We start from the raw sequence: 17,341 nt of genomic DNA on the forward strand, positions 1-17,341 counted from the left end.
TCAGCATAATGTCCTCCAAGTTCATCCACGTTATGCGGTGTTTTGCAGATTCTACATTATTCTTTAGCGTTGCATAGTATTCCATTGTGTGATGTTCCTATAGTTTTGCCTTTTCCAAAATGTCATATAAATGGAATCATATAGTTTGTTGCTTTTTGTATCTGGCTTCTTCCACTCAGCATAATGCAGATAAGACTCATCCGTGTTACTGCACATACAATTCTTTATCCAGTTTCTTTATGCATTCACTGGTTGATGGACACCCTACTTCCAATTTTTGGTGATTACGAATAAAGGCCACATATAGATCTGTGCGTGGACATACGTTTTCATTTCTCTTAGGTAAATAATGAGGAACAGAACTGTTGAGTATTAATGTTTAAGTCTATGTTTAACTTCTTTAAAAACTACCAAACCTTCTCAAAGAAGTTTATCATTTTTCACACTCTCACTAGCAATGAGTAAGAATATCAGTTGTTCTAAAATCCTTGTCAACATTTGGTATTGTCGGTTTTAAAAATGTTAGCTATTCTAATAGGTGTGGAAGGAATTCTGGTGGTACGCATTCAGCTGTTAAGCTAAAGGTTGGCAATTCAAACCCACCAGTGGCTCCATGGGAGAAAGATGAAGTAGTCTGCTTCAGTAAAGATTTATAACCTTGGAAACTCTATGGGACAGTTCTACTTGGTCCTCTAGGGTTGCTATGAGTTGGAATCGACTCAATGGCAGTGGGTTTGGTTTTGGTTTTGAATAGGTATGGGATGGGGAAAACATGTTTTGAGACTTGCAAATTGTAAAAGATCTTTAATCTAGTTTTAATTCTAACAGATAGTTTCCTGGATAGAAAATTCTAGATTAGAACATGATTTTCTCTTAGAATGTTAATAGCATTATTCCACCATCTTCTGACTTCCAGTGTTCCTGATTAGTTTGATGCTATCTAGATTTCCAATCTTTTGTTATCTTACTTGTCTCTGAGGATTGGAGGATAGTCTGTCTATATCCAGTGTTCTGAAATTTCACTAATATGGATCATTTTTCATTTCTTGTACAGGGAGCTGAGTGGGTCCTTTCAATCTGGGAAGGCATGTCCTTTGGTTTTGGGAAATTTTTGTGTGTTATATCTTAGATACTATCTTCCCATCCACATTCTCCATGTACTCTTTCCAGAACGTGTATTTGTTGATTTCTGGGCCAAATGCAATGATCTTACCTCATTTCCTCTTCATCTCTTCATTATACTTTCTGGGCAATTTCATAAAATTAATCTTCCAATTATCATGCTAGATTTTAAATTTCTATTTTTTTATTTTCCAAAAGATTTTTTTGAGTTTTCCTATTTTATAGCCTCCTGTTCCCATCTCATAGAATGCAACATGTTATCTTTCTGATAATTTTCTTTTGAAGTGTTCTTCTGCCCCCAGTTTGTGTCCTAGGATAAGTGGTGATATTTGCAAATATACTAAAAAACACTAAATTGCACACTTGAAGATAAGAACCTCATTGTTCTTCTAGACCCCTTCCCCTCCTTTCCTGTTACATTACACCTTGCGACAGTCATCTACAGAACTGTATCATCCAATTTCTCATTTCTTGAAGATTTTAGCTTCCAATTCACTGTCACTCTAATACTTCTCCTATTATAATTTGTGTTCTCACTTTTTTTTCAGTTCTCTTTTCTACTTTTTGTCCTTTACCCTATAACCACATGGTTAGAAATGAAATTCTGTTATTACCAAAGTCATTCTTCCTCATAATCTCACTTTCAAGAATCTTACTTTAACCAATACTTCTTGTAATTCTAGTTCATTCTTTCTAGTATCCCAATTCCAGTAATTCTGACACTCAAAATCCATTGATCCTGTAATATTTCCACTATCCTTGACCTATCTCATATCCTCACTTCCCTATTTAACCACATAAGAGCCCGTGGTCTGTCATTAAAATGATTCTCTTGACTCTCTTTTACTTCATCATGCTAAACAAAGCCCCAACCCTGCCTAAATCCAATTTTCCACCTACTCTGTACCTGTATCTGTATAGCTGAATGAAGCTGTTAAAAACATACAATGGCAGCATGGCTTTAAACCTCAAGGAGGCCCTTAGTGCTACCATATTACACTTTTATACCTGATGACTGTTTTTCACTTCATCCTCTCTCCTCAAGCCTCTAATACCTTCTTCCCATTCTCATTCAATTTGCAGAGAAAATAAAAACAATCGAGAGAGCACTTCCTAATGCTCCACCACCTTCTACTTGTTTCTGTATTTCCTACCTTCCTTTTGACTGCTAAGCAGAAGGCTGGCAGTTCAAACCCACCAGCCACTCCTCAAAAGGAAGGTTGGGCAATCTACTTCCATAGAGATACTGCCTTGGAAACCCAAGGAGGGGTCACTGTGAGTCAGGACCGACTCAACGGCAGTGAATTTGGTTTTTGGTTTCTTTTGTTATCATGAACGAACAGCCCAAGTGCCTCAGACCAGCCTCTCCCATCCACTAGTGCCAGGATCAGTGTACAGAGTAGAACAGCTCTCCATAAGGTTTTCAGGACTGTGATCTTTTAGAAGCAGACTGCAAGGCCTCTCTTTTCAACATTTTATTACGCTTTAAAGGTGAAAGCTTATATAGCAAATTAGTTTTCCAATCAATAATTCATAAACAAATTGTTCGTGGCAGTAGTTGCAATTCCCGCAATGTGTTAGCACTTTCCCCATTTCCTCCCTGAATTCCTTGTTTCCATTCATCTGGTTTCTCATCCCTCCCTATCTTCTCATCTTTGGTTTGGGGCAAAATTGCCCTTTTAGTCTTGTATAACTGATTTTTCTAAGGAGCATATTTTTCATAGATGTTTACTGTTTATTTTATAGGCCCTTCTATTATTTGGCTGAGAGAAGGCCTCTAGGAGTTTCAAGTTAGAAGGATGTCTTAGGGAAATAGTCTTAGAGGTTCCTCCAATCTCCTTCAGACCAGTAACTCTGATCTTTTTATTAATTTGAATCTTATTCTATATCATTACCCATTCTAACCTTCTATTGTGGTCCTGGTCAGCATGGGAAGTAGTGGCAGCCAAGTACCACCTAGTTCTTCTGGTCTCAGGTTAGTGGGGGCCAGGCCTTTCTTCTGAAGTGCTTCTAAGTGAACCACCAACCTTTTGGTTAGAAGCTGAGTGCTTAAATGTTTGTGCCACCAAAGGACTTTCCCCATACACTAGATCCCATCTTTTTCATTTATTCAAAGACATGGCTTCAGCAACTGTGCCATTTCTTTATTCTAATGTCATTTTCTGCTCCCTCCCCTTTACTTGTCATTCCTATCAATACAGCGAACATGCTATATTACAACCCATTCAAAACAAAACCCTCTTGACCCCATATTCCCCTCCAGCTACTGATTCATTATTCTGATGCCCCTGTAAGACAATTTGTAAGATTTCATTGTCTCCCATTTCTTTCTTCTCTTTGTCTTTTCTTTCTCTCCTGCCCCCATCCTACAGAAAAGAATCAATCCAAAGAAAAGTTTAAAGGTTAAGCATTTTGGATTCTTCACCTAAATCTATAAATTATTTACAACTAACATTTCCCCACATTTGTTTTAGTTCATTCTTTTTATACATACATTCATATATGTACACATTTGCATATAATTTTTTTTGGGGGGTTAAACTATTAGAAAGTAAATTGTAGGTATTATGTCACTTTTCCCCTAAATACTGTAGCATGTATCTTCTAAGAACAAGGATAGTCTCCTCATAACCCAATACACAATTAGATGCAAGAAACTGTAACACTGACTTAGCAGCATCACTTAACACAGGCCTTATGGAAATGTTCTTAATTATCACACAACTGTTGTTTATAGCAATATTTTTTTTGTCTTTTTTTTTTTTTTTATGTATGAACATTTCATTGTGATTGGGTGGAAATTTATAGAGCAACTTAGTCTCCCATTCAACAATTCACACACATTTTGTTTCATTACATTAGTTGCAATCCCCTCAATGTAACAGCACTCTTCCTACTTCTTCCCTGGGTTCCACATTTCCATTTCCCCATCTTCCTTGTCCTTTTCTGCCTTCTGAACTTTGTTGTTGGCCAAATACTGCCCTTTTGGTCTCATGTGGTTGCTTGTTCTAAGGAGCACATTCCTCGCAGGTGTTATTTTTCACTTTATAGGCTAGTCTATTGTTTGGCTGAAAAATGATCCCTAAGAGTGGGTTCAGTTCCAGTTTGAAGGGTGTCTAAGAGCCATAGTCTCAAGGGCTCCACTACCCTCTATCAGACCAGTAAGTCTGGTCTTCTTCATGATTTTGAATTTTGATCTAATTTTTCTCCAACTCTTCCCAGGATCTCCTATTGTGATCCCAATCAAAGTGGTCGGTAGTGGTACCCAGGCACCATCTAGTACTTCTTGGTCTCAGGGTAGTGGAGGCCATGGTTCATATGGTCTGTAAGTCCTTTGGACTAACTGTTTCCTTACATCTTTGATTTTCTACACTCTTCTATGCTCCAGGTGGGAAGAGACCAATATGGTTGTATCTTAGATAGCCACTCACAAGCTTTTAAGACCTCAGTTGCTACTCACTAAAGTAGGATACAGAACATTGTCTTTATGGACTGTACTACGGCAACTGACCTAGATGTCCCCTGAGACTGTGGTCCCAAGTCCTCAAGCCAACTAACTCAGTGCCTCAAAATGTTTTGATATGGCTAAGTTTTCAGAACTTTGCCCCCAGAATGCTCTGTTGTATACCCGGATATAGTTGCAGCACATACAAATACGTATGTAGAAGCATGCTCTACCAAATCTATATACACTTGTGAGAGCATTCCCATATGCCATCCCACATCTGTTTAGCTTACATATCTACCTATGTATCTACTTGTAAATTATTGTTTGTTATTAGTGTTATTGTAGGATTGTGTATGAAATAGCATTTTACCATTGTTGCCTTTTACTCTTACATATCTTTCAGTGTCTGCCTTTGCCTGGGTCCTGTTGTGCTGACCTGACCCTTATAGTGAACTGCCTTTCTCTTCACCCACATTTTTTTGTCTTGATATAGGATCCAAATAAAACTCGTGCATTTGTCTTGGTTTTTATTTCTCTTCCCATAAAATCCCCTCTGCCTGGCTTCTGCCTGGCTTCTGTCTGGTATGACACAATTTTAGAAAGTAGATGAGCTATCTTTTAGAATGTTCCATATTTTGAATTTGTCCATTTCCTCATGATTAGACTCAGGCTAAATGTTTTTGGTAAGAATAGAACATAGGTGCTTTTGTCAATGTTAGTTTATCCCACTGGTAATGCTAAGTTTGATCATTTAGTTAAAATGATGCTTGCCAGATCCTACCATTATGAAAGTATCTTTTTCCTTCTATAATTAATATGTAAGATGATACTCTGACTTCATATGAATATCTGTCCCCAGTGGCCTTTTACCTAATGAATTTTAATATTCACTGATGATTTACCTGACTCAATTATTACTCTGCAGGTTACAAAATGGTAATTTTCTATTCTATCATTCCATCCACATTTATTTTCTGATATTCCTTCTGAAGTGCTTTTACTCATCCCACCCTTTTGGCTTGTTTATCACCAAAGACTCAAAGACTCTTTTTATTATTATTATTAAATTCAACTTAAAACAGCTTCTATGTTTTTTCAATATTTCCACTGGTTTTGTGCATTTCCTTTCTGTCTAGCACAAGATTTGTTTTAGGCTCATTTTGTACTTTCCTTGTCCCAGAATTAAAATCAACAATTACTCCAAGGAGATTTGGTCCTTTTAGTGGGGAGAGGTATTTAGAAACCATGATAGGGACATCAAGGTGCTCATTGCTGTTTTTCCTGAAAATTACTTTGTATCAGTTCACAAAAATTGTCCTCATTCTTTTCTATGATTAAATAGTATTCCACTATGTAGATGTACCATAGCATATTCAACTAGACTCCCATTTAGACAGAGCATTTAGATTATCTCCAGTATTTCTAGTTATTACAAATAATGCCACAAATAACCTTGTGCATGTTATTTTATATTGGTGGGGATATACCTTTGGGTGGTATCCAGTAAATCTCACCTTCTCTCTTGAATCTATAACAATTAGGCTTTTGCGCATATTAACTCTTGTCAGGACACTGATTAACCAGATGTTACTAAATCTAATGGTCAATTCTACCTTGCTTGACCTCTCAACAGCATTTAAAAGAGCTAATTATTATTCTTGCCTTCTTAAGGCTTTTTTAACTTGACTTCCAGGATACTACTCTCTCTGCTCTGACTTTCTCAAATCTTCTTTGCTGGTTCCTCCTTGCTTTCTGATCTCTAAATGTCAGAAAGCTCTGGGGCTCAATCTTTAATCCTCTTCTCTTTTTTTCACTCCCTAGGAGACCTCATTTATACTGACAACTCCCAAATTTCAGCACAGATTTCTCTCTGAATTCCAGCTCATATTTTCATCTCTTACTTGACATTCTGTTTTGAATGTGTAAAAGATATCTCAAACTTCATATGTCCAAAACCAAATTCTCTCCAAGTGACCTTCTTTCACATTCTACCCATCTCTGTAAATGGCAACTCCATCCTTCCAGATGCTCAGGCTAAAAGTCATCTTTGACTTCTTTCTCTTACACCTAACAGCCAAATCCATCAGCAAATCCTGTTTGCTTTACTTTCAAAATATATATAGAATCTGACTCCTTCATACCACCTGTACCGCCACTATTCTCCTCAAAGCTGCCATCATCTTTGTCTAGATGAATTCAATAGATTGTTATCCAATCCATCCCTTATCCCACTCTCTTTGGTAGTCTCAAAATAACATTCTTAGATCACTCCACTTTGCTACTCAGTACATCCACTCTTCTCTTGTTATCCAACATTTCACATTTATAACAAAAGTAAAAAATCTACTTAAATCACCTTAAAGCCAAGTAAGGACCCATGTGTTTTGAGTGACAGAGGACCTCCCTCCTGAGCACCAAGTCCTTGATCCCTCCTATTCCACACTATTTGGATGTGAATAAAGTTAAAAGAGAGAGAGAAACAAAAGGCCAGATACCAATGCCTAAGGCCTTTAAATTACGTGTATAATCCATGGCCTCAATGAAGCTTTCCAAGTGTGCCAGAAGACAGCAAAGGGGTCAGACAGGACTTGCAGTGGTCACTTCACCCTAGATCCTGAGATAGCCCTTTGTGCACTTGGAGGTGCTGGGGCCAGCAGTGGCAGTTTGGGTGAGTAGGCATTTCCATGAAGAGCAAGAATTCCACATGGGTCAGGGCAGGATGGGTCCCTTCCTAGCTGCAAATCCTGAACCAATCATTTCTGCCTGTGGTATAAAACAGCACAAGATTACTTGCCTGCCAAAGTATAGAAGTCACTGTGCAGAGATTAGCAAGTTGAAGATGGCTGCTGCAAGGGAGGAAGCAACCTCACAGGAAGCCTCCAAAATGACCCCTGGAATATGAGGCGTATTTGGTTGCTTAAATTTCACCTAACACCAATTTTCACCTAACTACTTACTTTGGTCATGCGGTCAGAAGGTCCATTCCTGGAGAAGGATATGATACTTGGTAAAGTAGAGAGTCAGTGAAAACGCGGAGGACCCTCAACAAGATGGACTGACACAGTGGATACAATGATGGGCTCAAGTATAGCAAGGATTGTGAGGATGGTACACGACCAGGCAGCGTTTTGTTTCGTTGTACTTAGGGTCACCATGAGTGGGAGTCCACTCCACAGCACCTAACAACAACAACCACCCAGTCTTTGGAACCTAAGTGTATGTCAGTAAGTAAGGAGTGGTGTATTTCCAATGGCTTCTCTTTTCATTCAGAATGAAAGACAAAATCCCTACAATCTCTACACACACTGGCCGCTTATCTCTCCTCTGACTTTATCTCAACTGCTTTTCCCATCTCTCATTTAATATTCTTTGACATACCAAGGCTGCAGCCCAATTCAGGACATCTTGATGTTACTTTTGCCTGCAGTACTCTTCCCCCAGATACCCACAAGCTTTCTTCTTACTTCCTTAGGGTCTACTCTTTTAGTTGGGAAAGTGGTATAACATAGGGGAGGAAATATGGGACCTAACAGCTACATATTCAAATACTCTTTAGTTTAGCACCACCCCTTTGCCTCCAAGATTCAGAGCTTACAGAAATCTACAATACAAATCTGCTTGGTTCTCAGTTTTCATCACTGCTGTTTTAGAATTAGATCATTTTAGGTTTTCTAGTTACCACTCATCCATCTGCTTTCAAACCTCCAAATATGTGTTGCCATTTCCTTCTCTTTTATCTGCCTCATATTTAACCATAATGAAGGATGTAAACCCTTGTGGGCTTACAACATTTAAAAAACAAAACAAACTTTTTACTATGTTTTCGTTGGAGTTTGAGAGAAAGCAAAAACATGATGTTTATGCCATTCTGCCATCTTAACCTGGACATTTTAATTCATTTCATTTTTAAAATACATATACTGCAAAGCACTTTCAAAAGGGCAAGAAGTTTTATAAAAGTAAACACAAAAGTACTATAAAAGCTAAAAAAATCACAAATATAAAAAATAGTTCTGAGTATTCTAGTTTTTCATATATTATACATGTAGTAGATTCTTTTATATGCATTCAGTATTTAATATAAACAACAGAAACTTATCAATAAAACAGTTTGTATTACATGTGATAATTCTAATTCATTTGATGACAGACTTCTTATTTTCTGAAAGCAGGATCCTGTTTATCATTTAAGGAAAAAAAAAGTGTCATTATTACAAATAACATACCAAGAAATTATTTTAAAATCTGTTGTGCGCAAGAAGTGATACCTATAGAAAAAGAAAATAAGTGGAGGTCTTTCCTACTCACCTAGGCTTAAAATCTAATTAACTCTAAATTAGGAAGGCTATTTCAAAGCATATCGTTATATACTACCAGAAAAAGCAGAGAGAGTATTAACAACAATAATAAACAACAAACTTATCAAGTAGGAACAAAACTTACCTGTCTAAGAATATATCTGGGAGTGGTGGGTAGGTTTGCATGTCAGGCACTCGCTCATGGACTATAACCATAATGAAGGATGTAAATCCAAATACTATAAAAACATATATGCAACTCAATATGGTCTTCCAGTACTCTGGGTCCAACCTTCGAACAGAATGTTTGTTTTTACCATTCATGTACTGGTATTGATCAGAATTCAAGTCAGTGATGGGTCCATCACAGTCATGTGAAGGATCCCCATTACAGAGCCAGTCTGAACTCTGAAGAGCACTGATGAAAGGGGTCAAAGAACCCATAGGACTATCACTGTTGTAGCCCATCTCTTCTAAAACATCAATATGTATCTTTTGCAATTTACGAACTGAGAGCATTAACCTTTTTATGTCCCCTAAAACTTTGATTTCCAGAGGAGGAGAACGGAGATCATATTCAGTCAATGTTAGTAATGTGATTCCATCAAGTCGGTGCTTATTGCATAAGATGTCCACATACTCAAAAAAGCCTTCATCTTTCAGCCAAATAGCTACATGCTTGGTAGTCCAGCGGCGAATGCACAGGTGATTAGGACCTGCCATTTCCTCTTCCACTGCCTGCCAATGGAAAACAGAAATAAAGTAAAATAAAAACGTCATGTATCCTTAACAATTCCTTCAAAGACCAAATACTCATAAACATATCAGACACAGTAATTTACCTATACTGCCCTAGTGGCTTATAAAAGAAAGTGAAAGAAACAAAAAATATTCAATGTAAGTGGTTTTAATAAATTTATACTATATATACACGTAGGAGCTCTGGTAGCATAGTGGCTAAAGCACTTGACTGCTAACCAGAAGGCTGGCGGTTCAAACCCACCAGCCATTCCTCGGAAGGAAGGTTGGGCAATCCTACTTCCGTAGTGATACTGCCTTGGAAACCCAAGGAGGGGTCGCTATGAGTCGGGGCCGACTTGACGGCACATAACAACAACAACAACAACAATATATACACATAAGGCGCTCTGGTGGTATAGTGCCTAAGGCTTTTGACTGCTAACCAGAAGGCTGGCGGTTCAAACCCACCAGCCACTCCTCGGAAGGAAGGTTGGGCAATCTACTTCCGTAGTGATACTGCCTCGGCAACCCAAGAAGGGGTCACTATGAGTCGGGGTAGACTCAACAGCACTTAACAACAACAACAACAAATTAAAAGAAGAAAGGATAATGACCAATCATTTTTACAGGAAGATATTTTATGGCTTTTCAATGGTACATCAGTCATAACTTAATCAGGAAAAAACCTACTGTTGAGAACTGGGAAAAATTCCATTTCAATATTTTTATAAAATGAGATGTGTAGAAAAATTTGTTATATGCAAAATAAATAAATAAATAAAATTTCTGAAATCTTCATGTTCATGCAAAAAATATCCCCTCCCTCAAAAAGTCACAAAGGCAGGTAAGTATCATTACAGAAAAACCCTTAAACTAAGCATATTTCTATCTACTATGGATTCTATAACAGATATAAAGCCTTTAAAATAGATAAAATTTGAATCTTAATAGCTCATTTTTTTCTATACCTTGAATATTCTATTATATAATTGAATAAGCCATTTAATTCTTTTTTTTTTAAATTTTATTTTGATTTGGGTGAAGATTTACAGAGTAAATTCACTTTTCATACAGCAGTTCACATATACTTTGTCTCATGTCATTGACCAAAATTTACAATGCAACAGCTCCCCTCCCACTTCCTCCCCATAGTTACCTCTTCCCAGTGTCCATCCCTCCATACTCTTCTGCACCCTGAGCTATCTCCCTGTGCATAAGCAGCCCTTCCTTCTCCCATGATTGTTCTCTCCAGGGCGTGTGTCTACTTGAGGTAAATGTTTAACTCACATGCCTGTACTTTGTTTTCCCATAAATATGAGTTAAACTGCAGTTATAAAAGGCCAATAATGCATTATGTTTCAAAAAGCACTAATTTTTACTACTTTGACCTCACATAATTATTTATGTTCTTTTTCCATTTTAAAGTGTTCAGTTACTTAGGTCTCTATCAGCTTTATAAAGTATATCAGATACATGGGAGACTTTAGTAAACCTATGGAACAATTCTACTCTGTAACACATGAAGTCACCATGAATTGGAATTGACTCGATGACAACAGGTTTGGGTTTTTTTTGGGGGGCGGGGGGATGAAAGACAGTAGAGTTTTTTACTTTGGGGCTACTACAAATAAAGCTGCTATGACCTTTCCAAAAAAAAAAAAAAAAAGTGTGCTTTAAAAACCAAAACAAAATGTCATCAATACAAATGAATGCCCTTCCTTGATAGCACTCCCTTCCTTTCCTTCTGACTTTGGTGTTTATCCTTCCCTATAACATGTATTTTTGACTATGAAAAATCTACGCTTCCTATATCAAAGAAAATAAAAGCAAATACTGCTCTGCATACTTCCCCAATCCATATGAACTACTGGGATGAAGTCTTACAATTCATCCACAAACAAATGCCATGTCAATGTCAGTCAATCATTCAATATTTCTTTCTTAATTACTAAACAGCAACCCTAGTTTTTGGAAGGCTTAAATTATATGTATTATTCCCCAAATAGACATTATTTTTTTAGTATTATCAACCCACAATAGTTTTTAGGTCTTAGAAATTTAACATCACATCCATCTACAGGCAGTCTGTATTTTTTAAAAGCTATCTAATTCTTACATACTTAAAGCTACAAAACTCTTATACACACACATATATATGGTATATCATCACCATCCAAAAGTAATTACGATTTATTCACTTTAATACATGGAACTTACACATAGTGATGTATATTTTACATCACTTACATAGAAAGGTCATTAAAAACATCATTTTGTTACATTTTAGTTCACATATATAGCCAGATGGTTTCAACCTACTCACTACATACATTATCTTTTCCCAAGGTATGCCTGACTAAATTATTTTATCCTTGGATATCCAATAAGCAAGTATATGCTAAAAACTACAGTAGTTATGCGATAGCAAATCTTTGAAAAAGAAGTTCTTCTCATATAAATCATACTTCTGTCATTTTATTTTGATTCTGCTACTTTTCCTCTTTAAGAGCTTACCACCACTGTGTTCCAAGTCACTCCCATCCTTGTAGTATTATTTCTTCAGTACAGTTTCGTCTCCTACACTGCTCAAAATGATTCTTCTTCTCCTCTTTCATGTTCTTATTTTTGTCTTAGTTAATCAGTCCTTTATAACTTCAACTAAGCTAATAAAAGTCAGGCATTGATGCCGACTTTTTAGCTGCTAGAAAATACAAGGTATCATACACAAAAGCCTCCTGGAAGTCTTTGAGCCTGCTGAGGCAATGTCCTGAAAATCTGATTCATTCTCTGCTTTATCAGGTCAGGATATGTCATTTAATTATATGCTACTCCATATAGTTAGAAGCCCACATTAAATTGTTATTTAGCTAACACTGTGAAAATCTACATTAAAGAAGTATATTAAAAGATGATAAAAGGCTTTGGGGTCAATTTAATGTTTATGTTGTACCAAGATAATTATAAGGAGCAGCAGACTTTGAACAAAGAATATGACAGTTACAGGCTTCATATAAATCAATAAAATGAAGAGATTAGGTTAATAAACATATAAGAACACTTTCAGGGGTAACCAATACAAATCAATTACTAGTTAAAGGTACTTATGCTTCTGGTCAACATGGATTAACAGGGACAAGATTTAATCACCCACCACAAACAACTGAAAAATGGGCAAAATATATAAAACTAAAACAGATTAAAGATACTGGACATCAAGTAATGAAGAAAAATAATCCTTAGAGACAGGAAATAAATAAAGAGAGCACTACAGTTGCCCCCCAACACTCGTCTATCAGTTTGTCGTACTGTGGTGGCTCGTGTGTTGCTGTGAGGCTGGAAGCTATGCCAGCAGTATTTCAAATACCAGCAGGGTCATCCATGGTGGACAGGTTTCAGTGGAGCTTCCAGACTAAGACAGACTTGGAAGAAGGAAGGGGCTATCCACCTCTCAAAAAATCAGCCAGTGAAAACCTTATGAATAGCAGTGAAACACCGCCTGATATATTACTGGAAACCTTTATGAATAGCCCTGAAACAGTGTCCAATATACTGCCAGAAGAAAAGCCCCTCAGGTTGGAAGGCACTCAAAACATGACTAGGGAAGAGGTGCCTCCTCAAAGTAAAGCTGACCTTAATGATATGGATGGCGTAAAGCTTTTGGGACCTCCACTGTATGATGTGGCACAACTCAAATGGGAAGAAACAACTGCAAACATCCATTAATAATCGGGACATAGAATGTATAAAGTATGAATCTAGGAAAACTAGAAGTTGTCAAAAACAAAATGGAATGCATAAAGATTGATATCCTAGACATTAGTTAGCTGAAAAGGACTGGTTCTGGCCATTCTGACTCAGACAACCATATGATCTACTATGGCGGGAATGACGTATTGAAGAGGAATGGTGTGGCGTTCATCATCACAAGATCTTTCCTGAAGTACAATGTTGTCCGTGATAGGATAATATCCAAATGCCTACAAGGAAGACCAGTTAATACCACTATTATTCAAATGTATACACCAACTACCAAAGTCAAAGACAAGGAAATTGAAGATTTTTACCAACTTCTGCAGTCTGAAATTGACCAAACATTCAATCAAAATGTATTGATTATTACTGGTCATTGGAATACAAAAGTAGGAAACAAAGAACAATCACCAGTAGTTGGAAAATACGGCCTTGGTGACAGAAATGATGTTGGAGATTGCATGATAGAATTTTGCAAGACCAACTGCTTATTCATTGCACATACCTTTTTTCAACAACATAAATGGTGACTATAGACATGGACCTCACCAGATGGACTATACAGGATTCAGATCAACTACATCCATGGGAAGAGGCGATGGAGAAGCTCAGTATCTTCAGCCAAAAGAAGGCCAGGAGCTGACAGCAGAACAGACCATCAACTGCTCATCTGCAAGTTCAAGATGAAGCTGAAGACAATTAGAGCAAGTCCACAAGAGCCAAAATATGACCTTGATTACATCCCATCTAAATTTAGAGACCATCTGAAGAAGAGATTTGATGCACTGAACACCAAAGACCAAAAACCAGACAAATTGTGGGATGACATCAAGAACACCATACATGAAGAAAGCAAAAGTCATTAAAAAGACAGGAAAGGAAGAAAAGACCAAAATGGATGTCAGAAGAGACTCTGAAACCTGCTCTTGAACAAAGAGTAGCTAAAGCAAATGGAAGAAATGACAAGATAAAATAGTTGAACAGAAGGTTTCAAAGAGCAGCTGGAGAACACAAAGTCAATTATTATAATGAAATGTGCAAAGACCTAGAGTTAAAACACCAAAAGGGGAGAACATGCTAGGCATTTCTCAAGCTGAAAGAACTGAAGAAAAAATTCAAGCCTTGAATTGCAATACTGAAAGATTCTATGGGCAAAATATTGAACAATGTTGGAACCATCAAAAGAAGGCGGAAGGAATACAGAGTCACGGTACCGAAAAGAATTGGCTCATCTTCCTCTATTTCAGGGGTGGCATATGATCAAGAATCATTGGTACTGAAGGAGGAAGTTGAAGCTGCACTGAAGGAAGTGGTGAAAAACAAGGCACCAAAAATCTACAGAATACCCAACGAGAGGTTTCAACAAATAGATGCCACGCTGGAGGCAATTACTCACTTATGCAAAGAAATTTGGAAGGCAACTACCTGGCCAACTGACTGGAAGAGATCCATATTTGTACCCATTCCAAAGAAAGGTGATCCAACAGAATGTGGAAATTATTGAACAATACCATTAATACCATACGCAAGTAAAATTTTGCTGAAGTTAATTAAAAAATGGTTGCAGCAGTTTACTGACAGGGAACTTCCAGAAATGCAAGCTGGATTTAGAAGAGGATGTGGAATGAGGGATATCATTGATGATGTCAGATAGATCTCAGCTGAAAGCAAAGAAGACCAGAAAGATGTTTACTTGTGTTTTATTGACTGTGCAAAAGCATTCAATTGTGCAGATCATAACAAATTACGGATAACACTGAGAATTCCAGAACACCTAACTGTGTTCAAGAGGAACCTGTATATAGATAAGGAGGCTGTTATTCAAACAGAACAAGGGGAACTATATGGTTTAAAATCAGGAAGGGGGGTGTGTCAGGGTTGTATTCTCTCACCTTACTTACTCAACCTGTATAAATAAAAACGCACTTCCATCGAGTCGGATCTGACTCATAGCTGCTCCTCCTTGGGTTTCCAAGGCAGTATCACTATGGAAGTAACTCCTTCAGAGCAGTGGCTGGTGGGTTTGAACCACCAGCCTCTGGTTAGCAGTCAAATGCCTTAGGCACTATACCACCAGAGCTCCTACTCTATCTGTATGCTGAGCAAATAATCTGAGAAGCAGGATTATATGAAGAAGACTCATTAACAACCTGTGATATGCAGATAACACATCCTTGCTTGCTGAAAGCAAAGATTACTTGAAGCACTTACAGATGAAGATTAAAGACATCAGTCTGTAGTATGGATTACATCTCCACATAAAGAACATGAAAATCTTTACAACTGAACCAATAAGCAGCATCACGATAAATGGATTGAAAAGACTGAAACTGTCAAAGATTTCATATTACTTGGTTCTACAATCAACACCAATGGAAGCAAAAAACAAAACAAAACTCACTGCCATCAAGTCAATTCCGACTCATGGAGATCCCTGTTGGGTTTCTAAGGCAGTAAATCTTTATGGAAATAGATTGCCCAGTCTTCCTTCTGCAGAATGGCTGGTGGGCTTGAACCACCAACCTTCTGGTTAGCACTCAAATGCCTTAGGCAGTGTGCCACCAGAGCTTCTTACCAATGGAAGCAGTCAAGACATCAAAAGACATATTATATTGGGCAAATCTGCTGCAAAAGACCTCTTTATTGCTGAAGAGCAAAGATGTCTCTTGGGAGACTAAGCTGCCCCTAACCCAAGCCATGGTATTTTCAAATCTCCTCATAAGCATGTGAAAGCTGGACAATGAATAAGACTGAAGAAGAGTTGATGCTTTTGAGTTGTGGTGATGGTAAGGAATACTGAAAATACCATCCACTGCTAAAAGAACTAACAAATCTGTCCTGGAATAAGTGCAGCCGGAATGCTCCTTGGAAGTGAGAATGGCAGACTTCATCTCACCTACTTTGGTCATGTAGTCAGAAAGGACCATTCCCTGGAGAAGGGTATCATGCTTGGTAAAGTGGAGGGTCAATAAAAAAGGGGAAGGCCCTCAACAAGATGGACTGACACAGTGGGCTCAAGGTATAGCAGCAATTCTGAGGTTGGCAGAGGAATGGGCAGTGTTTCATTCCATTGTACATAGGGTGGCTTTGAGTCAGAGCCAATTCAACAGCACTAACAAAATAACAACTGCCCCAATTACTGCCTTGAGAGAATTTCCAAGTCACAAGGGGATGCAAGAGGGGAGAAACAGGTGGGACCTGGCCGACTGTGACCTAAGGAAATGGCGCTGAGATTATGGGGAGATAAAGGTGACTAGTCTTCATGGAACAGAGTACTGGAAAAGAGAGAGATGCATAGGCAGAGAACTCCAGAGATTTGCAGATGTCCCTTAAATATTCAAATATTCAGTTAAATACTGATCAGCACATGTGTGTGAGGAAACTAACCAAGGCAAGGAAAGAACCACTCAAAAGGATGAGAGAGAAAACCAAACCCCAAACAAAACAAAACAAAAACAAAAACCCACAACTCCATTGAGTTGATTTTGACTCACAGCACCCTACAGGATATAGAATTGCCAAATAGGGTTTTCAAGGCTGTAAATCTTTATGGAAGAAGACTGCCACACCTTTCTCCTGCAGAGCAGCTACTGGATTTGAACCATCAACCTGTCCAAGAAAGAATATTCAAATATTTTCCACTAAAACAAGTGACATAAAAGTGGTTAGACTGTACTGTGTCAAAGGTGGAAAACTTGCAAGACCTGGAAAAATAAGGCAGTCTCATCAAGTACTGGTATTCACAGGTTTCACTGTATTTGGAAACTAAATAATAAACTCCTCCTACAGATCAAAGAAGAAATTTTAAAACAATAAAAAATTTAAGTATTTATTATTATGATGATGATTTGGGTGAAGATTTACAGAGCAAATTCACTTTCCATACAGCAGTTTACATATACTTTGTCTCATGACATTGACCACAGTTTACCACAATGCAACAGCTCCCCTCCCACTTCCTCCCCATAGTTACCTCTTCCCA

General features: G+C 37.7%; 1 protein-coding gene across 1 annotated transcript in view; it reads right to left on the reverse strand.

Moving 5' to 3' along the window:
- The window catches only part of SAMD8 (sterile alpha motif domain containing 8), a 30,562-nt gene extending 20,971 nt beyond the window's left edge, over positions 1-9,591 (reverse strand). The window contains exon 1 of the mRNA XM_007940586.2: positions 9,014-9,591. Within this exon, the coding sequence (XP_007938777.1) occupies positions 9,014-9,591 (578 nt within the window). The remainder of the gene's footprint in view (positions 1-9,013) is intronic.
- Between the last annotated feature and the right edge of the window lie 7,750 nt (positions 9,592-17,341).

Source organism: Orycteropus afer, unplaced genomic scaffold (genome assembly GCF_000298275.1).
Source record: "Orycteropus afer afer isolate SDZICR_OR568_19922 unplaced genomic scaffold, OryAfe1.0 scaffold00070, whole genome shotgun sequence".
Lineage (NCBI taxonomy): Eukaryota > Metazoa > Chordata > Mammalia > Tubulidentata > Orycteropodidae > Orycteropus > Orycteropus afer.